The sequence below is a fragment of the Anser cygnoides genome, chromosome 6 (genome assembly GCF_040182565.1).
Source record: "Anser cygnoides isolate HZ-2024a breed goose chromosome 6, Taihu_goose_T2T_genome, whole genome shotgun sequence".
Taxonomy (NCBI): Eukaryota; Metazoa; Chordata; class Aves; order Anseriformes; family Anatidae; genus Anser; species Anser cygnoides.
Window position 1 is genome coordinate 18009830 of NC_089878.1, and position 24734 is coordinate 18034563.

The 24734-nt window shown below is 36.5% G+C and overlaps 1 protein-coding gene across 1 annotated transcript in view; it reads left to right on the forward strand.

Moving 5' to 3' along the window:
• LOC106029845 (titin) overlaps positions 1 to 24734 on the forward strand; it is a 244523-nt gene that overhangs the window by 144234 nt on the left and 75555 nt on the right. Inside the window, exons 189-235 of the mRNA XM_066999168.1 lie at positions 89 to 364; positions 579 to 854; positions 1014 to 1153; positions 1652 to 1778; positions 1870 to 2133; positions 2251 to 2517; positions 2655 to 2918; positions 3451 to 3590; positions 3715 to 3841; positions 3961 to 4227; positions 4330 to 4596; positions 5113 to 5379; positions 5477 to 5616; positions 6448 to 6574; positions 7310 to 7452; positions 9380 to 9503; positions 10376 to 10642; positions 10803 to 10900; positions 11075 to 11243; positions 11340 to 11606; positions 11731 to 11997; positions 12089 to 12367; positions 12474 to 12882; positions 12988 to 13112; positions 13208 to 13474; positions 14061 to 14330; positions 14426 to 14728; positions 14853 to 15155; positions 15522 to 15709; positions 15797 to 15911; positions 16436 to 16720; positions 16986 to 17137; positions 17275 to 17422; positions 17565 to 17742; positions 18446 to 18567; positions 18677 to 18964; positions 19058 to 19354; positions 19459 to 19645; positions 20234 to 20349; positions 20446 to 20745; positions 20988 to 21287; positions 21381 to 21486; positions 22572 to 22768; positions 22875 to 23180; positions 23280 to 23558; positions 24021 to 24320; positions 24419 to 24721. Coding sequence (XP_066855269.1) covers positions 89 to 364; positions 579 to 854; positions 1014 to 1153; positions 1652 to 1778; positions 1870 to 2133; positions 2251 to 2517; positions 2655 to 2918; positions 3451 to 3590; positions 3715 to 3841; positions 3961 to 4227; positions 4330 to 4596; positions 5113 to 5379; positions 5477 to 5616; positions 6448 to 6574; positions 7310 to 7452; positions 9380 to 9503; positions 10376 to 10642; positions 10803 to 10900; positions 11075 to 11243; positions 11340 to 11606; positions 11731 to 11997; positions 12089 to 12367; positions 12474 to 12882; positions 12988 to 13112; positions 13208 to 13474; positions 14061 to 14330; positions 14426 to 14728; positions 14853 to 15155; positions 15522 to 15709; positions 15797 to 15911; positions 16436 to 16720; positions 16986 to 17137; positions 17275 to 17422; positions 17565 to 17742; positions 18446 to 18567; positions 18677 to 18964; positions 19058 to 19354; positions 19459 to 19645; positions 20234 to 20349; positions 20446 to 20745; positions 20988 to 21287; positions 21381 to 21486; positions 22572 to 22768; positions 22875 to 23180; positions 23280 to 23558; positions 24021 to 24320; positions 24419 to 24721 — 10407 coding nt within the window. The remainder of the gene's footprint in view (positions 1 to 88; positions 365 to 578; positions 855 to 1013; positions 1154 to 1651; positions 1779 to 1869; positions 2134 to 2250; positions 2518 to 2654; positions 2919 to 3450; positions 3591 to 3714; positions 3842 to 3960; positions 4228 to 4329; positions 4597 to 5112; positions 5380 to 5476; positions 5617 to 6447; positions 6575 to 7309; positions 7453 to 9379; positions 9504 to 10375; positions 10643 to 10802; positions 10901 to 11074; positions 11244 to 11339; positions 11607 to 11730; positions 11998 to 12088; positions 12368 to 12473; positions 12883 to 12987; positions 13113 to 13207; positions 13475 to 14060; positions 14331 to 14425; positions 14729 to 14852; positions 15156 to 15521; positions 15710 to 15796; positions 15912 to 16435; positions 16721 to 16985; positions 17138 to 17274; positions 17423 to 17564; positions 17743 to 18445; positions 18568 to 18676; positions 18965 to 19057; positions 19355 to 19458; positions 19646 to 20233; positions 20350 to 20445; positions 20746 to 20987; positions 21288 to 21380; positions 21487 to 22571; positions 22769 to 22874; positions 23181 to 23279; positions 23559 to 24020; positions 24321 to 24418; positions 24722 to 24734) is intronic.

Consider the following 24734-nt stretch of genomic DNA (forward strand, 5'->3'; position numbering starts at 1 on the left):
CTACACAATTTGATTTAATATGTAAGATATTCTACATCACACATTCTGTATACAAATGAGACAAATCAAAACATTGTTTTTCCCGCAGAACTCCCAGTGCGGTTTGTGAAAACACTTGAAGAAGAAGTCACTGTGATTAAAGGCCAGCCACTGTACTTGACCTGTGAGCTTAATAAAGAAAGAAGTGTGGTTTGGAGAAAGGATGGGAAGATCATCAAAGACAAGCCTGGGAAATTTGCTCTGGGTATTATTGGTTTGTCGCATTCCCTCACCATCACTGATTCAGATGATGCTGATACTGGCACCTATACTGTTACTGTGGAAGACTCTGAGTTGTCATGCTCATCTTGTGTTAAGGTAGTAGGTAAGCAATCAAAATCATGTTCTCCTTTCTCTGTGGGATATTGGGGCTGTTTTAAAATTAGTATTTTCCACATAGCATTACAATATAAACTGGCAGATAACATTTTACAGATATTAAAAGCTTGTTGTAATATAAAATCTGTAAGTTCTGTTTCTTCTATTTTATTTATATTAAAAGTCCATTAACCTGTATTATTGTGTAACTTGTTATGCAGAAGTGATAAGAGACTGGTTAGTAAAGCCTATAAGAGACCAGCATGTGAAACCAAAAGGAACAGCTACTTTCACCTGTGATATTGTTAAGGATACACCAAACATTAAGTGGTTTAAAGGAGATGAGGAAATTCCTGCTGAACCGACTGACAAGACAGAAATCTTGAAAGAAGGAAATAAAATTTTCCTGAAAATCAAGAATGCTGGCCCTGCTGATATTGGAGAATATTCAGTGGAAGTTGAAGGTCGCAGATACCCAGCTAAACTAACCCTTGGGGGTAAGGAACCTTTTATTTGCTTTATATTCAAAAATGAAAAGTCAAAATTCAAAAATCTCTAAACAAACAAGCAAAAAAAAAAAAAAAGGTAACCTGACTTCCTATAAAGCTCTATCAAAACTTGCCCTAATTATTTATGTGCTAATTTGTATATTCTAGAACGTGAAGTTGAACTTCTGAAGCCGTTAGAGGATGTCACAGTTTACGAGAAAGAAACAGCAAACTTTGATACAGAAATATCTGAGGAAGATATTCCTGGTGAATGGAAGCTGAAAGGTGAAACCCTGAGACCCTCACCTGTAAGCATCCTTGATTTAATAACATAGTTTACTTAAAATTAAACACTGTGATCAGGTTCACTTCAGTCATTGTGGTATGATCTTTGCAGGCATGCCATTTTCACTCAGTCCAGAATGTAGAAAGTCTAAACATTTTGGTTATTAAAAAAATGTTTATTGAAATAAGAGTTATGTACCTTAAAGGCAATCTTTTGAACTGCTTTATTTTCTCACAGAATTGCAGCATATTATTATGACAATAATAAAAACATCTTACGTACATTGCAGAGGACTATGCTGACATTTAAAAAAACTCTGGAAGGCTGAAGAAATGTGCTCTTTTTTTTATTATTATTATAATTTTTGAGTTAAAATTGTTACTTTTAACTGAGGAATAAGTCCAGTCTTCTTTCTGACTGACTCATTACTGTGTATCAAATATTTATAGAATTCCTTTATTAAAAATATATAGCAGCAAGGTATCTGCATTTTATTTACCAAAGTCTGTCATCCCTGCAGACATGTGAAATCAAAGCTGAAGGAGGGAAACGCTTCCTAACCTTGCACAAAGTCAAGTTAGACCAAGCTGGTGAAGTCCTTTACCAAGCACTTAATGCAGTTACTACAGCTATCCTGACAGTGAAAGGTACAATGCACCATGAAATGGAGTACAACATCAACTTACAAAGAATTCACTTTGAGTATGTTACAAACTACGTGTTCCATTTTGTTTCCAGAAATTGAACTGGACTTTGCAGTTCCCCTAAAAGATGTCACTGTCCCTGAGAAACGCCAAGCAAGGTTTGAATGTGTCCTTACCAGAGAAGCCAATGTTATATGGTCTAAGGGCAATGATATACTGAAAATTGGAGAAAAATTCGACATCATTGCAGATGGAAAGAAACATATTCTTGTAATCAATGATTCTCAGTTTGATGATGAGGGAGAATACACTGCTGAAGTTGATGGCAAGAAGAGCACAGCAAGATTGTTTGTGGAAGGCAAGTATCTTATTACGTACAAAACAATAAATAATAAATATGTAAATAAGTATCTTTTAAAATCACATTAGCGTTTTTTCCAGAGGTACTTACGTGTGCCTTCTTTCTATGCTATAGGTGTGAGGCTGAAGTTCATTTCACCTCTACAGGATCAAACAGTGAAAGAAGGAGAAACAGCTCACTTTCAGTTTGAGCTTTCTCATGAAGACATGCCAGTGAAATGGTACAAAAATGATAAGAGACTCCACACAAGCAGAACAGTTGTAATTACTTCAGAAGGCAAAGTTCATAAACTAGAAATGAGAGAAGTGACACTTGATGATATCTCCGAAATAAAGGCTGTAGTCAAGGACTTGAACACACAAGCAAACCTCAAAGTCTTAGGTAATTATAGAAACAATATAAAACACACTATAGCGTAAGTATAAACAATGTTAATAAGTGGAGTGTGACAAAATATTGATCTTTTAGTAAATTTATATTACTAATTTAATGTTTCATATCCAATATGCCTTTTGTAGAGGCTGATCCATACTTCACTGTGAAATTACAAGACTACAGTGCTGTGGAGAAAGATGATATTACACTGGAGTGTGAGCTTAGCAAAGATGTTCCAGTAAAATGGTACAAAGATGGTGAAGAACTAGTTGCTTCAAGCAGAATTTCCATAAAAACAGATGGCTTGCGCCGTATCCTAACGATCAAGAAGGCTGCAGAGAGTGATAAGGGTGTTTATGAGTGTGACTGTGGAACAGACAAGACAAATGCTAATGTTGGCGTTGAGCGTAAGTCATCATGCCTTGGCTAAGGGAAAGTACTGAAACCTTTGTAAAACACTATAGGCAAACAGACATTCTCTAGAGTACAGCAGCAAAAATTGTGCCTTTAGAAAACATGTTGTTATGATGACTAGTTGAAATATCTAAATTTACAATTGTCAAATATATTTATGAGAAGAGACAATATATCTTAAGATATATAAATGGCTGTTTTAATGACAGCGATGATCATTTTTTTCTCTATGTCCATTTCCAGTCAGGAGAAAAAAAATCAATTTATTTAACTGTAACATATAAGTTAATTACATGGAAAAATATTCTTACTGAAGCTAACTAAACTTTCAGACATATTACAGAAGGAGGTTATATACTGCCCAAACTTGAGCTTTTTTAAAAAGAAGTTAGATAAATACTTGTCGGTGATAGTATATGAATTTCCTAAAGAAGGGATAATAAGAGAGCTGAAATCCTTTCCAGTCCTGCATTTCTATGTTATAGAATGAATAAGTAGATGTGAACTTTTTTTTTTGTCTTTTAGCTCGCTTAATTAAAGTGGAACGCCCACTGTATGGAGTGGAAGTATTTGTTGGTGAAACAGCACGTTTTGAAATTGAAATTTCTGAGCCTGATGTTCATCCTATATGGAAGCTGAAGGGAGAGACCCTAACACCTTCACCTGTGAGACTGCTGCTCTATTTTTAGATCATAATTTACACTAGGAAAACATATTTGATGATAATGTTGGCTGAGTAGTTTCCTAGAATACTCATATTTTGATGGGTTCTTTTTTCTTTATTACCAGGAGTGTGAAATAATTGAGGATGGGAAGAAGCATATTCTTCTCCTTCATAACTGCAAACTGGATATGACTGGAGAAGTGTCTTTCCAAGCTGCTAATGCTAAAAGTGCTGCCAGTCTGAAAGTGAAAGGTAGAGTCTGCAGTTTGCCAACATTTCCATGTGTGTCTCAGGGCACTAGAACAAATCTAGTAGCAGAAAGATCTATATAAACCTATTACAGAACTGAAAGTGCTCTTCTTTGATTTCAGAATTGCCTCTCATCTTTATCACTCCACTAAGTGATGTGAAGGTCTTTGAGAAGGATGAAGCCAAGTTTGAATGTGAAGTGTCTAGAGAACCCAAGGCTTTCCGTTGGTTAAAAGGAACACAAGAGATCACTCCTGATGAAAGATTTGAAATTATTTCAGATGGAACAAAACATGCTCTGATTATTAAATCTGTTGTGTTTGACGATGAAGCTAAATATAGTTTTGAAGCTGAAGATAAGAGAACAAGCGCAAAACTAATTATCGAAGGTTTGTCTGACTTTGCCTTTCTAGGGAAGAGTTACACCATAGTTGTCCTTGAACAGGTTTTATTGGTAGCATTATTATTAATGAAATGTTTTGTTGATATAGGTATTCGCCTGAAATTCATTACTCCTCTCAAGGATATAACAAAAAAGGAGCGAGAAACTGCAGTGTTCACGGTGGAACTCTCACATGAAAATATTCCTGTTGTCTGGTTCAAGAATGACCAGCGATTACATACCAGTAAAGTGGTTTCAATGACAGATGATGGAAAATTTCATACACTCACAATCAAAGATCTTACTATTGATGATACTTCTCAGATTAGAGTGGAAGCTATGGGCAAATCCTCAGAAGCTAAACTCACTGTTCTTGGTAAGCATACCCAAAAGAATTCACATGATGTATATTATCAGAAGTATTATTAATGAAAAATGAATAATCATCAGAAAGTCTTGGGATTTGTTTGATTTGGTTTTTTTTTGGTTTGGTTTGGTTCGGTTTGGGGGTTTGGCCTAAACTTACTTGGTGATTTTTGACAACTTGACAATTTGCTTGTCTTCCTTGGGGCTCCACTTTCCAAAAGGATAATTGAAATCTCTTCAAAATTTCATCCAAGTGTGGTGAAAATAGCTATAAAATACTTGTATGGTGCTCTGAATCTACCAGAACAGCAAAATCATGTTGTCAGTAACATGAGTAGTACACTGACTTTTTTCTTAGCTATTTGTTATTCTCTCTTTTTGCGACATAACTATGCAATAATTATAAGGACTGTATTTAATCCCCCTTGCAGGGCATAAGCATGAAATGTATCTGATGGTAAGAACCCTTTTCCTTTCTGAAAGACTTAATCTTCACATTAAAAGATGTCTTAACTTTTACTTGCAGAGGGAGACCCTTACTTCACTGGGAAGCTTCAGGATTATACTGCTGTAGAGAAAGACGAAGTGATTTTACAATGTGAAATCAGCAAAGCAGATGCCCCGGTGAAATGGATGAAGGATGGCAAACCAATTACTCCATCAAAGAATGTTGTTATTAAGGCTGATGGCAAAAAGAGAATACTTATCCTCAAGAAAGCTTTGAAGAAAGACATTGGAAAATACACTTGTGATTGTGGTACTGATCAAACCTCTGCTAACCTCAATATTGAAGGTATGGTTATTTTATTGGGTTGCTATGTTGAAGAGAACTTTTGGATGTTTATTAGTGACTGAGGTAATCAATCACTTTTTCGCACCCACCTCCCCAGACAGGGATATTGAGATCATACGTCCGCTATACAGCGTGGAGGTGATTGAGACAGAGACTGCCCGTTTTGATATTGAAATCTCTGAGGAAGGTGTCCATGGCAATTGGAAACTAAAAGGAGAACCCCTGACTGAATCACCTGTAAGCAGATATTTTAAGATGTTACTTACGTGTGGCTCAACAACTTGCATGGAACTGGGATGTGAGGGAGAAGCAGACAGCTGCAGAAATTAAGTGAAAACTCTTTCTGCTTTCTATAATCATGTATCTGAAGTGCTAAGACCACACATAATTCTCTTAAACGTAACGGCATTTAAAAATTGAACCTTTGGATTCAGTGAATTTACCTTTTGTTTTTTTGGGTTATGTTTGTTTTAGATAGATGTGGATCACATTTTCAAACTCTTCACTATTGCTCTGGTAGCTGAAATTTGTTTAAAATGGCATAATGCTTAATTAAATATTCTTAAGTCCTAGCTGGTAGGATATGGAAATTAAAAAAATGGTACAATCATGACTAACTGTAATTTGGCAATGCTTTGATGTTACAGTACTGATGTGAAAAATACACAAAGATAAAAAGTTCCAAGAAAATCAGTGTGAGGGTAAAAGAAAAAGACCCTTCTCAAGGAAAAGGGACAACAAAAGCTTAGTATTTCCTATTTCTTCTCAGCCTTCTGACCGGTCTGCATCTGCATATATTGGCTAGTCAATCAGCACATACATGCCACCCTCATTAATGCATTGCTTCTTGCCCTTTCTTGCTAAGAAGAAGTAGATTGTATTAGAACAGAGGAGACTGAAAGGAAAGGGGCTAGACTATGGATGAAAGTTTAGAGGGCATATTTTAGGGAGTTTGGGTCTGAGTTTTGTGGAGGAAATAATGGACCCGTGGTATGAAGAGAAATATGGGCTCTTGTGCTGAGCATGAAAAAGATACTGAAAAAATTTGCTTCACTTTTCTTTTTGAAGGACTGTGAAATCAAGGAAGAAGGCAAAAAGCACTTCCTTACACTGTATAACGTACGCTTAGATCAAGCTGGTGGAGTAGATTTCCAAGCAGCAAATGCTAAATCTGGTGCTCACCTTCGAGTGAAACGTAAGTGTCTTTGAAATTACCTAAATGAAAACAAGGTGGAAAAATCTCTACACTATACTCAACCCAGAGCAATTATTTCTAGAACAGCAATTCAAATATTAATTACTCAAGCTGTCTTCACCTCTTTAAGTTAAGGAATGTTCTTTCTTTCTCCATTTACTTATTTATGTTTGTAATTTATGTAGTTTATTCATATAGGAAAAGAAAAAGTAAGGAGATGGCTTTGAATGCTTCTTCATGGTCTGGCATCATATGCAGTTATGAAATCAAAGTATCATAAGCAGAGGCTTTACAGCATTGAAATATCATGTTAACCTGAGAGGATGGGATCACAGTGATATTTGGGGATAGGGTTAAGAATGTGATGGACAGGGACAGACCACATGGTTGAAGACCACTTGTTTCCCACTCCAATCCTAGCCCTCGCTATTTTGGAAAACACATGCCTTATCTAGCAAGAGGCATGCAGGGCTTGGCAGAGAGACAGATGCACAGCAACTTTCCTGCTGACCTTGTTCAATTTAAAGAAACGCACTCTGCAAATAGGAAATTTTCGGTCACTAGCCCTCCCCCTAAAGCCCCAGGGTGGCCCCTTCTATTTAGGGAATTAAACAAGCAGCACTGCGATGTCTGTCTCTCTTGAGGGAAGCCACCATGGAGATTAGTACATAAGGACAGTGGTTCTCTCTTGGGTACAAGTGACTAATCTGAAAATAATGTTGTCTTCTTACCAAGCTCGAGTAATAGGCTTGCTGAGACCCCTCAAGGATGTAACAGTGACAGCTGGGGAATCAGCAACCTTTGACTGCGAACTCTCTTATGAAGGAATCCCAGTAGAGTGGTTCTTGCAAGGAAAGAAACTGGAACCCAGTGATAAGGTAAGGAGACTAAACTTTATTTTCCCTCATGTTTGCTACTCCTTCCTCTCTTTCACTCTTCTTCTCCATATTATTTCTCATTTACTTTCTACCAGTAGAATTGCTAAGTCACAAGAATGTAATAGTGCTACTGTGTTGAATGGAAAAATGGTAAATCCTCACTGAATCAGACATGGCTTTCTTTTTTTTTTTCTTCTATTTTTTTTTTTTTCCCCTGGAGAAGTTGGAGGATCTGGAATACTATAAGTTTTTATTGTACAAAGGGAAACTATGACTTACGTGCCTGATTCTGTGGGAGACTGAGCTACAGAGATACTGAATGATTTTTATTTTTTTTTCTCAGATTAATTGCAGTAACAGTGAGGGGGTTTTGAAAGGTGCTATCAGGAAATGCTTTTTTTCTCCTGAATGCTGAGTTGCAGTCCAATTCTGCATATAAGGGGATTAAGAGGATTCGAATTCCATTTCAGGCATTTGTTCTGGCTCTCCAGATAACTTTCTAAGCAGGTTTGCTTGTCAAGCACTTCTCACTAACTATTTTTAACCCTTCATCAAGTGCTGACTCTTAGCTTTGAGATCTGAGTAGTGTGGAATGCAGCCAATTTAATATTTGAAGTTAATGGGAGAGGAGATACTGTAAAAAGCTAAAATAAAAAAATGATATGACTGGTTTTAAGACTTATTTTGTTTTTCTTTGTTTGTTTGTTTTTTTGTTTGTTTTTTACATATTAGCCCTAAGGGAAGGTAATGCAAATGAAAGTATCAGTTGCAAACCTCATACAAAGCAAACTTTAAAGGCATCATATGATGTAGCAAAGTTTAAGAAACTGTAATAATGTGGCTAACAATACTTCAGTACATATTTTTTACCTTAAGATATAATTTTAACAGTTTGTTTTCAGTTTTGGGAAATAGATCTTTCAAAGCTTTACCAAATTTGCTTAAATTAAAACTATCTCCTACAAAAAATAGATTATAGAAGTCAGAAAAAAAACATCAAAGAAGTAGCAACCCCATTACTATGTTTAAAGATAGATAGGCAAAACTGAAAATCAACAGAAGAGACATTTAATAAATCAAGGTAATCACTTCTCAGCCTAGCTATAAAAATATGGAAAGCTATTAATCACTACAGTGACTTGTTAGTTATTACTGCCTCACAAGATACTACAAGTTCAGTAGTTCTGTATGATGGAATATTATTTTGTTCTTATCTGTGTTGTCATTTGCATTACATGGGAAAAAAAATTTTCCTTCAGCTTACATATACACTCAAAACTGTCATTTGTCTTCAGCTGAAATTTTGTGAAGTGGTGTTTATGTAGGAGTACCCTGTTAAAATGCATGATTGCAAAGAATCACGTATTTTAATCATGCAAAGAAAAAAAAAATGGAAATGTTCTTTTAGGCAGAACTTTCTACCAAAACTTGATAATAGAAAGTCAATTTAGTATTTGAAAAAGGGTATATGGGGAGGGTGCCAGACCCCTTTAAATTTCTCTAAAAGTTTTTACTTTGATGTAGACAGGAATAATAAATTTTCCCATAAAGTTATAAACTTATAAACTACTTAATTTGGCATTTATTAGTACATGTTCAAAATGAACGTGATCTCAAGGTTCATTCTGAACTTTGGTAGTAAACTCAGGTTTTCTAATATAAAGACAGAAGTAAAATGTGTGGTAACATAAAATTCCAATTTCTCATAAGTGAAAGAACAAAACAGAAATGATTCTCAAAATCCTCACGACATTTGTATCTTGAGATCTATCTAGTGTATACAAAAGGAAATAATCCAAACTTCATATAAAAGTAAACAAAAAAACCTCCACAGGTAACAATAAATAACAGTTAACTATTTTGTTAAATGTTCCTCAAATATTTGTTCTAGATATTTACGCAAGTATTTTTTTATGTACTTTGTAAGGTTGTCACACGTGCTGAAGGGAGAGTTCACACACTTACTCTTAGAGATGTCAAGTTAACAGATGCAGGAGAAGTTTCACTGACTGCAAAAGATTTCAGAACTCAAGCAAATCTTTTTGTGAAAGGTAAGTCAGTCATTTTAATTATACCATAGTCTCTATTAATAGTCTGTTCATGATTCACCCTGCAAAAGGACATAATATGTATATATTATATGTACACCATATATCAGATTAGGAGGTTCATACATGCAATACTGGACTGGTAGACAACTTTCATGATTAAAATATCCACTTAGTTAAAATGTTTATGCTTCACAGAAGGGCTGGGAAAACAAAGGAATACTGGAAACATGTCAGATGTGGGAGTTGAATTCAGGTTTCCAGAGCTTCACTGCAGATTTGAACATTCAACTGGCCTCAACATAACCCATGAATACTGGCTATTGTATCTCCTCACAGCTTGCTTCTGATTCTTGCATTAGAGTATCTAGAAACCTGAGAGTACAACTATGACACCAGTCAAGTGATAGAATATTGGCTAGATTTCTTAGCTATGTGAAGCTAAGAAGTCAAAAAAACAAAAAAAAAACCAAAAAAAACAAAACTGCACACGCTTCTAATTTAGCTATTCAAAGAAAAAAAAAGTTCCTAAAGTTCAGGATAGAACTTCAGAGTCACTGAGCTCACATGGCTGTAGAGTGGCTAAAGAAACTGAGTTGCAAGTCTTTGTGATAATGATTTGTGAGTAAAATAGTCTTGGACAAGGAGATCATTGAAACTATTTTACAGTAAGCTGAAAATGAGGAAATTGGCTGAATTAACTGAGTATTATTAGGGATTAAAATAATAAAAAACTTTAGTAGAGAAGTCTAAGAGCATTGTTAATTATTCAGTCAAAAAAAAAAGTTAGTAAACCACATGGGAAAGTTCTGTATTAGCAGAAGGCCGGATAAAATTTGGATCTTCTCTATCAAAAATCTGTCTCCTCCTTTCAGAACCTCCAGTTGAATTTACTAAACCACTTGAGGACCAGACTGTTGAAGAGGAGGCCACTGCAGTACTGGAATGTGAAGTTTCCAGGGAAAATGCAAAAGTGAAATGGTTCAAAAATGGAGAAGAAATTCACAAGACAAAGAAGTATGATATCATTTCTGATGGCAGGGTCAGAAAACTCATTATCCACGGCTGTACACTGGATGATGCAAAAACATACACCTGTGATGCTAAAGATTTTAAGACATCATGTTTTCTCAATGTAGAACGTGAGTCATTTATAAATTTCCAGAAAATATCTAAGTACTAGAGACACTATGTACTATTGTCTATGCATATAGACACTATGTACTAGTGTCTATGACTAGCAATAAATAATATCAAGTGCAGCAATTTATCTTCTTTTTTTCTTTCTTTCTTTTTCTGTAGCAATTCGTGTTGAGTTCCTGAGACCACTAACTGACCTTGAAGTAAAAGAAAAAGAATCTGCTCGGTTTGAATGTGAAATTTCTCGTCCAGGTGTTAAGGTTAATAATAATAATTCTTAATCTGAGTAATTCCTTTTACTACAGGTTGTTGGGGCTTTTATTTTGTTTTGTTTTTAGTTCACAACTTCATAGTGTTGTTGCAAAACAATACACAACTGAAATCTATTGTAAGTATATTAATGTTAATAAGCATGTCAATTTGTTCTAAAACAGGTGAAGTGGTTTAAGGATGGCATTGAAATTAGAAAAGGCAAGAAATATGACATAATTTCCAGAGGCACAGAACACATTCTTGTTATCAGTAAATGTGTCCTTGATGATGAAGCTGAATATGCCTGTGAAGCAAAAACAGCTCGAACTTCTGGCCTACTTACAGTGTTAGGTGAACAAACCTTTTTAATAATCTAATATATGAAGAAGAAAAAATCTTATTTTGATGAAAGGTTTTAATTGTTTTTTTTCCAAATTCTTGTTGCAGAGGAAGAGGCTGTTTTCACAAAAAATCTTCCTGATCTTGAAGTAAATGAAAATGACACTGTGAAATTGATCTGTGAAATCTCAAAGCCTAATGCTGAAGTTACTTGGTTTAAAGGAGATGAGGAAGTGCCTGATGGTGGTAGATTTGAATACATTTCTGATGGTAGAAAGCGAATTCTTGTCATACGTAATGCTCATCCTGAGGATGCTAGCAAATACACTTGCAAGCTCCCAAGCTCTAGTACAACAGGAAAACTTACTGTACATGGTAAGAGAGTTACTTTTGTGTCTTTATTTTCTGAAAAAAAAAGGTCAATAAGAATACATAATTTGGTTTATTCTCTTCATAAATAGAAAGTAAAATGTTTACCTACAAAAATATTTTCTTTCAGAACTTGCAGCAGAATTTCTTACCAGACCACAAAATCTTGAGGTTCTTGAAGGAGACAAAGCTGAATTTGTGTGTTCAGTATCCAAAGAGGCAATTACAGTACAGTGGCTTTGGGGTGACACAGTTCTGGAACCTGGTGATAAGTATGACATAATTTCAGATGGCAAAAAGAGGACGCTTGTGATAAAAGACTCTACTCTAGGAGATGCAGGAAAGTATACTGTCATGGTTGGTGAAGCTAAAGCTACAGCACGCTTAACAGTGATTGGTAAGCTTTATTTTATCAATGTACAGGTACATATTTTACTGTATTCCTTCTACTACATGATGTCATATTTCTTCTGTTTTCTGAATTTCAGAAAAACTCAGGATTATAACTCCCCTTAAAGACCAAGAAGTTAATGAGGGTCAAGAAATTATCTTCAACTGTGAAGTCAATAAAGAAGGTGCCAAAGAGAAATGGTACAAAAATGATGAAGCAATATTTGATAGTGCCAAATATATTATTGTCCAGAAGAATTTAGTTTACACTCTCAGAATCAGGGATGCACAGTTGAAAGATCAAGCTACCTATACTATTTCACTATCAAACCAGAGAGGAGAACAAGTCAAGAGCTCTGCTGCATTAACAGTATTAGGTAAATAGCTTCCACTGTATTTAAGCTGTTTAATCATCCTGTATTCAATTTCACGTAAGGATAATGAGGATGTAAATTAATCACATTTTATTTTTTGTCTTAACAGAGGAGGATCTCAGGATTGTTGAGCCCCTTGAAGATATTGAGACCATGGAAAAGAAAACTGTCACATTCTGGTGCAAAGTCAATCGCCTTAATGCAACTCTCAAATGGACAAAGAATGGTGAAGAGATCACATTCAACAAGCGCATTTTGTATAAAATCGATAAATACAAACACTCGCTCATCATTAAAGATTGTGGCTTTATAGATGAAGGTGAATACACTGTAACTGCTGGACAAGACAAATCTATTGCAGAACTTCTCATCACAGAAGCACCAGCAGACTTCATTGAACATCTCCGGGACCAGACAGTCACTGAATTTGATGATGCTGTCTTCACCTGCCAGCTTTCCAAGGAGAAAGCTAGTGTGAGATGGTACAGAAATGGCAGAGAAATCAAAGAAGGCAAAAAGTATGCACATTTTATTATGCTTGCTAATATGCGAAACACATTTGCTTTACTTTGTATCTTTATCTGGGTATTATAATGCTGCTTACTTATTTTCTCCCCATAAAGATATCAGTTTGAAAAGGATGGAAACCTGCACAGATTAATCATAAAAGACTGTAGACTAGATGATGAGTGTGAATATTCCTGTGGAGTGGATGACAGGAAATCTAGGGCAAGACTTTTTGTTGAAGGTATGTATAAAATTAAATAGGATTAATTTCTTCATTATTTAGTGATAGTAGAAATGACACACTAATACCACCAAATGAATTGATGTTTACTTCAGAAATCCCTGTTGAGATTATCCGACCACCACAAGATATCTATGAAGCTCCTGGTGCAGATGTCATCTTCATGGCTGAGTTGAACAAAGATGGTGTGGAGGTCAAGTGGCTGAGAAACAACATGATTATTGTTCAAGGTGACAAACATCAGATGATGAGTGAAGGAAAGGTCCATAGGCTGCAGGTGTGCGATATAAAGCCCCGTGACCAAGGGGAATACAGATTTATTGCTAAAGATAAAGAAGCTAGAGCTAAACTTGAATTAGCAGGTAAGATGTCTGCTTTGTATTTATTTTATAAAATTTGAGATCAGAGAATTAACTCTTCAAGTAAAGTTATTAAAATGAATATGAAATCAGGCTAAGACAAGTGCAAGTCTGTTAAACTGTATGAATTATGATTCAGACAACAAATTTTTTTTATTATACCATGCTTGTCCAGCTGTCAAGGAAATTATAGGTCACTTTTCAATGTCTACAGTAAAGAGCAAAAATTGAGCTTATAGGATACAAAATCTTTTCATTAGGTCACTGCAGATGTAAAGTATGCAAATTATTTGACCTACTCATTTCAGTCATATAAGACAATGAGTTCCTCATTTGTCTTTTACAGGATCAGACCAATAAAATTAATAGTCAAAAAGCAGCTCCCTCTTCCTTCATTTTATAGTAGAGCACGGTACATAATGTCTGAGTTTCTTGCTCTCTGGAGCAATCCAATAAATATATGAAGGAATTTGTTTAGAATTGACACAACAGTTCCTTTTACTTTTCTATGTGTGCTTCTTAGATGACTTCGCACATACATCATTCTTATAATTTGTAAGTACTCACTTGTCATATTGATCTTCCTTAGCTGCTCCTAGGATCAAGACTGGTGATCAAAACCTTGTCGTTGATGTTGGGAAGCCTTTAACTATGACTGTTCCATATGATGCCTACCCAAGAGCAGAAGCAGAATGGTTGAAAGGGGAGGAAGGTCTGCCAACAACAACTGTTGATACAACAACTGACTGCACTACCTTCAAAATTTATGAAGCAAAGAAATCAGATAAGGGAAGGTACAAGATTATACTTCGAAACAAACATGGCCAGGCAGAAGCATTCATCAATGTAGAGGTCATTGGTAAGAGCTCCCAATGTTAAAACCTTGACTACCATATTTTAGGCCAAAACAAATAAAAGATGCAATGCACTAAATTATTGTTGTATGTTTCTTAGATGTTCCAGGTCCAGTTAGAAACTTAGAAGTCACTGAAACTTACGATGGTGAAGTTGGCCTTGCCTGGCAGGAACCAGAAAGTGATGGTGGAAGCAAAATCATTGGCTACGTCATTGAAAGACGTGATATCAAACGTAAGACCTGGATTATGGTCACTGATCGTGCGGAAAATTGTGAATACACAGTTACTGGACTTCAAAAAGGAGGAGTTGAGTATCTCTTTCGTGTTAGTGCACGGAACCGAGTTGGTACTGGTGAGCCAGTGGAAACAGAGAGACCTGTGGAAGCTAAGAGCAAATTTGGTGAGCGGAAGTTATGAAAAACTCAGTGTTTTATGACTGTGTGGAAAAAATACTACTAACTCTAGAGAATAGATAGAGAAACACATACCTTGTTTTTCCTTTTTGTCTCTAAAATAAAATGCAGAAGTTCCTGGTCCTCCTCAAAATGTAGAAGTTACTGATGTGAACAGGTTTGGTGCTACACTTACCTGGGAAGTACCTGAGTATGATGGAGGAACTCCAATTACTGGCTACATTATTGAACTGCGTAACAGAGCTTCCATCAAATGGGAGCCAACTATGACCACGGGAGCTGATGAACTGTCAGCTGTCCTGACTGATGTTGTGGAAAATGAAGAATACTTTTTCAGAGTAAGAGCTCAAAATATGATTGGAGTTGGCAAACCAAGTCCTGCTACACGTGCGGTAAAAATTATGGACCCAATTGGTAAGTATGCAAGTTCTATTGTGATTGCATTACAAGTTAAGGACATTTTGGCTATTTAAATACTAAGTGTACAGGAATGTTCCCAAAAGCAATCAGAGAAATGGGTGCTGAAAATAACGGGCGTAGCTAAACTTCTCCTGACTTTAGTATTTAAACATACAAGAAGTACCTTACTATTATTTGACACAATAAGAACTTCCAATATTTCAGCTCTGAAATTAGGACCGAACCTCAATTTAAAAAACAATTTGGAAAAAAACCTCTGCATAGGCTTTAAAACTAGTACTTTAAGATACAGACAGCTGATATGCAGAGATACATTCCTCTACCAGTTGCCAACATTTGTTTCTCTCAAATTATTTTCAGAGAGACCAAGTCCTCCCATTAACCTTGATCATTCAGATCAAACTAAGACATCAGTGCAGCTCACATGGGAACCTCCTCTTAAAGATGGCGGAAGCCCAATCTTAGGGTATATTATTGAAAGGCTGGAAGAAGGAACAGACAAATGGATCCGCTGTAACCCAAAGCTAGTACCAGCTCTTACTTTTAAGGTAAGATGTTTGATTCATCAACAAAGTACACAAAATGTGTAGATCATCTTTAATATGAGTTACTAAATAATTATTTGTGCTTTTTAGGTAACTGGATTGAAACCAGGATCCCGTTATTACTACAGAGTCTCAGCAGAAAATGCAGCTGGTGTGTCTGACCCAGCTGAGGCTATTGGGCCATTAACTGCAGATGATACTTTTGGTAAGCCATATGCTATGTATCAAAGATATTTTATCAGAAAAGATGCACAATGAAAACGCATCAAGTGGCTAAGATGCATATCTTTCACCATCAGTGATGCCAACTAGCAAAAAGAACCTTAGACCTTTGAGATTCTGAGTTATTTCTCCTTCATCTCCTTCATTTCCTCCTGAAGGAGGAAAAGGCAGAGAAGACTCAAAAAAAAAAAAAAAAAAGACTATAAAGACTATAAAGTTTTTATATTAAAGGATAGATTAATCTCCTATCTAGTAATGCTAAAATAGCTTATGATCTGACATATTTCTAAAAACAAAAACAAACAAACAAAAAATAACAACAACATTTAGCTGGGAGAGTTAGGGAGTCATAAGCTACAGCTGCCTAGACAGCTGCAACCTGCTAGCAGAGATACAGTCGGAATAAGGCAGAATAATACAGAAATAATACAGAAATCATACAGAAATAATTAGCCATATTCAGAACATCTGAAAATATTTCATGGAATCAATTTTTCACTTTTTCAGTTGGACCTACAATGGACCTAAGTGCATTTAAAGATGGACTGGAAGTTATTGTTCCAGAGCCAATCAAGATCCGTGTTCCTATCACTGGCTACCCTGTGCCAACTGCCACATGGTCTTTTGGTGATCAAGTCTTAGAAGGGGGTGATCGTGTAACAATAAAGACCACTGCCTCCTTTGCAGAACTTGTAATTACTCCAAGTGAACGTCCAGACAAAGGAATTTATACCTTAACATTAGAAAACCCTGTGTCATCTGTTTCAGGAGAAATTAATGTTAACGTTATTGGTAAGTGGACGGATACATATATTGCAACAAGAACATTTTTAGATTAATAATGTGAAATTACACAACTTGCAGTAAACCAAGAATATTAAAACATAACTAAAAACTAGAAATCCATCCCATAAAAGTTTTTTCTTGTTTTCAACATCCAGCTGTTAGTTGTTTCAGGAAGAATGAGTACGGTAAGTCTTTTGATGGGTAAATGAAATAGAGATGATCTGACAAGTTCTGATTACAGAAGAATTAATAAAATTTCTTTGATTTCTAGCTCGCCCAAGTGCACCAAGAGAACTTAAAGTTTTAGACATAATCAGGAACACAGTTCAGCTGTCATGGGAACCTCCAGAAGATGATGGTGGAAGTCCAGTTACTGGCTATATCATTGAAAAACGTGAAGTAAGCCGGAAAACATGGATCAAAGTAAGTTCATTTTTTCTCAATTCTGCTTCTGTTTGCTATATTGTTTCCACATGTGCTACTGAATTTTATGTCATACTTTTGTGATTTTTCTTTGGAAATAAATTTTAGAAGCACAGTGGATTCTTCCTTCTCTTTAGGTTATGGATCATGTTGTTGACCAAGAATTCACTGTTCCTGATCTCATCCAAGGAAAAGAATATTTATTTAGAGTTTCTGCATGCAATAAATGTGGCCCAGGAGAACCTGCATATATTGATGAACCTGTAAATATGTCAGCACCAGCAAGTGAGTCACCTTTTTCACATTGTTGGTGATTTTCTTGCTGACTGTTTCTGAAAACATTGCTGATTTTCTTTATGAGAAGATAGAAAAAAAAATCTCCCTTATATGGTATCTTAGAAACTAATCTGTATTTAATTTTCAATAGCGGTGCCTGATCCACCAGAGAATGTTAAATGGAGAAATCCAACATCAAAAGGAATCTTCCTAACATGGGAACCTCCCAAATATGATGGTGGTGCCCGCATCAAGGGCTATCTGGTAGAAAAATCACAACGTGGCACAGATAAGTGGGAGACATGCGGGGAGCCTGTTATTGAAACGAAGTAAGTAAATTAACATCTTGTCCTATCACTATTTATCTGCAAGAAGAGGCTGACCTCCAGCTCGCCACAACTTCATGAGTTGTAGAGAGCAATAAGGTTTCCCCTGAGCCTCCTCTCCTCCACACTAAACAACTACAGTTCCCTCAGCTGCTCCTCATGAGACTTGTGTTCCAGGCCCTTCAACAGCTTCAGAGCCCTTCTCTGGACACACTCCAAGGGCCTTGATGTCTTTCTTGTAATAAGGGCCCCAAAACCGAACACAGTACTTGAGGCGCTACCTCACCAGAGCTGAGTACAGGGGGACAATCACCTCCCTGGTCCTGCTGGCCACACTGATCCCAATACAAGCCAGGATGCCATTGGCCTTCTTGGCCACCTGGGCACACTGCTGGCTCATGTTCAGGCGAGTATTCACGGTGGAAATTAGAAGAAATTTCTTCTCAGAAAGTGTGGTTAGTCATTGGAATAGATTGCCCAGGGAGGTGGTGGAGTCACCGTCTCTGGGGTGTTTAAAGGAAGACTGGAAGTGGTACTCAGGGACATGGTTTAGTGGGTAATATTGCTGGTAGGCAGACATTTGGACTAGATAGTCTTGGAGGTCTTTTCCAACCTTAAGGGTTCTATGATTCTATAATATCCCTTCAAGTAACTGTATCATCTGCAACACTTTAAATATTTGTTTGTTGATGTTTTTAACAACCAGAATGGAAGTAACAAAACTGAAGGAAGGAGAGTGGTATGCATATCGGGTTAAGGCTTTGAACAGAATAGGAGCTAGCAAGCCGAGCAAGCCAACAGATGATATTCAGGCCATTGATGCAAAAGGTAATTACGTATATCACTGAATTACAATAGACACTTTATTTCTACCTTTATCACTTTATTATGTGATATATGGTTTCTATAACAATGGCTTACTTTTCTCCTAAATCAGAGGCTCCAGAAATTTTCTTAGATGTGAAACTGCTCGCTGGACTCACTGTGAAAGCGGGAACCAAAATTGAGCTGCCAGCTAAAGTAACTGGAAAGCCAGAGCCCCAGATTACTTGGACAAAGGCTGACAAAATTCTAAGACCTGATGACAGAATCACCATTGAAACCAAACCTAATCATTCTACAGTCACTATTACAGACAGCAAAAGGAGTGACAGTGGAACCTATATTATAGAAGCTGTAAATTCCAGTGGACGTGCTACTGCTGTTGTTGAAGTTAATGTTCTCGGTATGCCTGTATTTTGTATTGTTTATAAAAGTCATCAGTAACATACTGAGTTATGCAAGCAGAAGATTAACATTTGCATCTTGTCTGCTACAGATAAACCTGGTCCACCAGCTGCATTTGACGTATCAGAAATCACAAATGAATCCTGCCTTCTGACATGGAATCCTCCCCGAGATGATGGGGGTTCTAAAATTACAAACTACGTCCTTGAGAAAAGAGCTATGGACAGTGAAATATGGCATAAGTTGTCATCAACTATCAAGGACACAAAATTCAGAGCTACAAATTTAACTCCTCATAAAGAATATGTTTTCCGAGTCAGTGCTGAGAACATGTATGGTATCGGAGAGCCAGCACAGTGTAGCCCCATCATTGCAAAATATTCATTTGGTTAGTGGATTAAATGAATATTTAATTTTGACAATATTTTAACAGAAATAAAAACATTTGTGATGGTTTTGATTTTGTTGGTTTTAATTTGTTATTTTATACAGACCCACCAGGCCCTCCAACAGGTCTCAAGCCTATAGAGGTCACTAAAGATTCAGTGACCCTAACGTGGAATGAACCAGATGAAGATGGTGGCAGTCCCATAACTGGCTACTGGGTTGAACGATATGATCCTGAACAGGATAAATGGATAAAATGCAATAAAATGCCAGTGAAAGATACAACATTCAAGTAAGATATAGTCACTTTAGACTGAAATAGGTAACAGAGATATATAAATGTAAAAGGAGCCTTTTAAACAATTCTTACATTGTGCTTGCTCTTTTTTCCTTGCTTCAGTAAGTTGAGATCCAACTAACATCCGGTGACATACTTCATTTCATAATTAGCTTTAAAAAGAATAATGTCTTTACAGAAGACTGAATCATTCATTATTTTTTTTAACTGTTATGCTTAATAACTTCTGTGCTTTGTGATTACTTATAAGACATTCTAAAATCTCTGACATAACTACCTAATGCATCGATTTGCTGACATCCCTTTCTTTTTTCCTCCTGAAACATATTAACTAACAATCATGCAACAAGCAGAAATGCAAGATGGCTCTCAACACATCGATTTATCTATCACAGCACACCATTCTACTGTTGGCATTTTACCTATTCTGAATGTTCACCATTTCATATAATATCATTAACAGTAACATAGGTAGTCTCAGATTGTCAAAGAAAATTATAATATGAAGAGTATGGAGGATAACGTTTTAGGCAAGAGTTAATGTATAGATTTTGTTTAATCAAATTTAATTTTGATTTCCAGAGTTAAAGGTCTTACTAATAAGAAGAAATATAAGTTCCGTGTCTTGGCAGAGAATCTTGCAGGACCTGGAAAACCAAGCAAGGAAACAGAGCCAATCTTAGTGAAAGACCCAATTGGTATAATAAACACATCTTTTTACTGGTTTAATTTAACAATATATAAATATGTATGTTTGTTTTCAATCATGTAATTAATATTGGGCTCCTGCCTAGATCCACCGTGGCCCCCTGGAAAGCCAACAGTGAAAGATGTTGGCAAGACATCATTATTCCTGAACTGGACAAAGCCAGAACATGATGGAGGGGCAAAGATTGAATCTTATGTCATTGAACTATTAAAGACTGGAACAGACGAGTGGGTGAGAGTGGCTGAAGGTGTTCCCACAACTGAACACTTCCTCAAAGGGCTTATGGAGAAACAAGAATACTCATTCCGTGTAAGAGCTGTGAACAAGGCTGGAGAGAGTGAGCCCAGTGAACCCAGTGACCCTGTGCTGTGCAAAGAGAGGCTGTGTAAGTACTGTTTCAGAATGTGTTGCTACTGCAAGTACGCTCTCACTATATTTTTAAAAAGCCCTATGTCTGCCTACTTGTGTAGGTACCAAGTGAACTCTTCCAGGCTTATGAAATACTAAAATCTACCCTACTTCATCTAGGAAAACACAAAGTTTTTATAGTTTCCGTATTATTCTATGTCTTCCAAGATCTTTTTCTGGGCAATATATCAACCTTTTCCTTGTACTGATATTTTACAGATCCTCCTTCACCACCTCGGTGGCTTGAGGTTATTAATATTACTAAAAACACAGCGGATCTTAAATGGACAGTACCAGAAAAAGATGGGGGTTCCCCAATTACCAACTACATTGTTGAAAAGAGAGACGTAAGGAGAAAAGGCTGGCAGACAGTTGATACAACAGTAAAAGATACCAAGTATACAGTGAGCCCACTGACTGAAGGCTCACTGTATGTTTTCCGTGTGGCTGCTGAAAATGCCATTGGTCAAAGTGACTATTGTGAAATTGAAGATTCAGTTCTTGCTAAAGATACTTTTAGTAAGTATGAGATTTGCTAGCTGAGTGGTCAGTAGAACAGCTCACTTGTCATGAGTTCCTCTTCTTTTCATGTGTGTATGTTTTTTTCTTTAGCAACCCCTGGGCCTCCATATGCTCTTACAATAGTTGAAGTGACAAAAGGTCATGTTGATTTAAAATGGGAACCACCTAAGAATGATGGTGGCAGACCAATTCAAAGGTAAGCTCATTTTATGTTTCTGTAGTGTTTCCTGTAAATGAAAATTTATTTTTTAAATTTTAAATGAACACATTTTATATGAAAAAGAGGTGAATTTATGTTAAAAAAAAAAAAAAAGAGAAAGAAAAAAGCAGCAGCTGTATGGTTACAGCAATTAAGAGTTTAAAGTGGAAATTATACAAATAGATATTACCTGATGTGCATAAACAGTGAATGTGTCTAAACATCATCAAAAGAGCATCTAATCAAATCAGATGAAATTGAACTGTAAACAAAATCAAACTGTAACGCAGCGGTAGTTTCCATCTCTAGCTGGACCTCTAGCCACTTGGCCCCATCTACCAAGTAACATTGTTACATTTTCCTTTTGCCTGAGTTTCTCATTCAAACTCAGCTAGTGCAAAGCCTCATTGTTTTATGTTTATTCTCCTTGTTAAATTTTTCAAGCAGACATTTTTCCTCCTTTGGGTTTCTTCTAGCTTCTCAATTTCTGTGACTTCTCAAATATCTGAGCTTTGAAATTTATCTTGAATACTAGTTAGATTTTTCTCTTCATATTTTCACCATTCCTCTTCTTCCCAATCACAGCAAGCATATTCTAAACAAACTGACAACTACAGAGATCTGCCTGAAGCAACGTAAATCACTCAATTTGCATTACTTTCCCATAGCCTGTCATAGACAAAATTTTGACAGCTGAAGAACTAATAGATAATATCTACAAATGTTCTCAGTGGAACTTATCCACTGATGACTGAACTAGTGAATATTTAAATTTAGCATGGAGGTTCTTTTCTTCACTTCTGCAACTCTTCAAGTCCTGAGAACACAGCAGAAGTTCAGGAATAGTCTCTCAAAATTGGCTCTGTCATTAATGTCAACCTCATTATATCCAAGACCTATTAGGGCAATCAGGAATATGTCGCTGATATATGAAATAAAGCCTACTGAGTCTGTCACCCATGACTGTCTTTACCTTTCAATTGGCCACATCATTCCAGTCTCTCACTATCTATTTTATTGAGCATGAAGTCCAAAATGTTCATATTTCACATGCCTGATATTATTTACTCCTATTTATTCAGATACGTTATTGAAAAGAAGGAAAAACTAGCTACCCGCTGGGTAAAAGCTGGCAAGACATCTGGTCCAGATTGCAATTTCAGAGTGACTGATGTCATTGAAGGTACAGATGTACAGTTCCAGGTTCGTGCAGAAAATGAAGCTGGCTGTGGTCATCCCAGTGAACCAACTGACCTCATTCATATTGAAGATCCAACAAGTAAGTAGTGTTGTAACGTACAGTGAGTGAGTTATGGAAACAGGGTGTCTATCTAGAACAGATATTCTGGGGGAAAAAATCAAACAATTCTTTTTGATTTCTGCAGGCCCTCCTTCACCTCCTCAGGATTTACATGTCACAGATGCAGGTCGAAAGCATATTTGCATCGCATGGAAACCACCAGAGAAGAATGGTGGAAGTCCTATTATTGGGTACAATGTTGAGATGTGTGAAGCAGGAACAGAAAAATGGATGCGAATCAATTCTCGTCCAATAAAAGATCTAAAATGCAAAGTGGAGGAAGGTGTTGTTCCAGACAAAGAATATGTGCTGAGAGTCAGAGCAGTCAATGCTGTTGGAGCTAGTGAGCCATCAGACATCTCAGAAAAAGTTGTTACCAAAGACCCAGACTGTAAGAATAGATCTCCTTTTTCAAATCCGCATAACTGATAACTGAAAAAAGACTTCACTGTTTGGCAACTTTCTAATAATATTATACTTACTTTCACAGGTAATCCAACAATTGATCTGAAAACTCATGACATTATTGTTGTAAAAGGACAGAAATTAAGTATCCCTGTGCCCTTCAGAGCCGTTCCATCCCCAACTATAACATGGCACAAAGATGGCAAAGAGTTGAAAGCTGGTGACAGAACAACAATGAAGAGTGATTACACTTCTGCACTGCTTGAAGTCACAGACAGTGTTCATGCTGATGCTGGTGTTTATACAATCACACTGGAGAACAAGCTGGCATCAACAACTGGCTCAGTCAATGTCAAAGTCATAGGTAACTAGATTTCGTTCACTCTGTGAGAGAGACTTATCTCCACCTGAACCCACCAACTGATGGGAGAAAAGACTAGTAAAATCTCTTTTCCATGACGTAGAGGAATCACTTCAACTCAGACGCCATGTAAATTGCTGTAAATACCTTAATGTTACAAAATCCCACCAAAAAAACACTATATCCCAAATTGCTATAACTGCTATTTAATGGGTATTGTGTCTGCTCAAAGTCCAACTACTATGAATATTCATCGTATAAATATTTAAAAAAGCTTTTAAGAATTATGGTTTTCTCCACCTTTAAGAACATAAATTCATACATATGCTGTATGGCCAACATTTGTGGGTTTGGTCTGCTTTCTGCAGAGCAAAGAAATGCAGTATAATTGTATATTTGTAATAATACATATCCCATCTATTTAGTTAATTCTTGTATTAATTAATTTTATTATTTTTATTACAGGTCCACCTGGACAGTGTAAAGACATTAAGGCAAGCGAAGTAACTAAGAATTCTTGCAAGGTAACCTGGGAACCTCCAGACTTTGATGGTGGTACTCCTATTCTGCATTATGTTCTGGAACGCAGAGAAGCTGGTCGTAGAACGTATATCCCAGTTATGTCTGGTGAAAATAAACTTTCATGGCAAGTCAAAGATCTTATTCCAAACAGTGAATATTACTTTCGTGTTAAAGCTGTCAATAAAATTGGAGGAGGTGAATATCTTGAACTGAGAAACCCAATTATTGCAGAAGATCCAAAACGTAAGTTTGCTACTAAGTGACATAGCAAGTTGAATTTCAACTAAAATTTTCATGTTTTTTTTTTCTCATATGATCCCTTTTTTGTTACTATTCCACAGAGCCACCAGATCCTCCTGTTGACCTTGAGGTCCACAATCCAACGTCAAAATCAGTAACGCTTACATGGAAACCACCTTTGTTTGACGGTGGAAGCAAGATTATGGGCTATATAATAGAAAAGCTTGCTAAGGGCAAGGAGAGGTGGGAGAGATGCAATGACTATCTAGTACCTCTGTTAACCTATCCAGTGAAAGGTCTTGAGGAGGGGAAGGAATACCAGTTTCGTGTTCGTGCTGAAAATGCTGCGGGCATCAGTGAGCCTTCTCGTATTACTCCTTTTGTGAAAGCTGTGGATCCTATTGGTATGAATTGCTT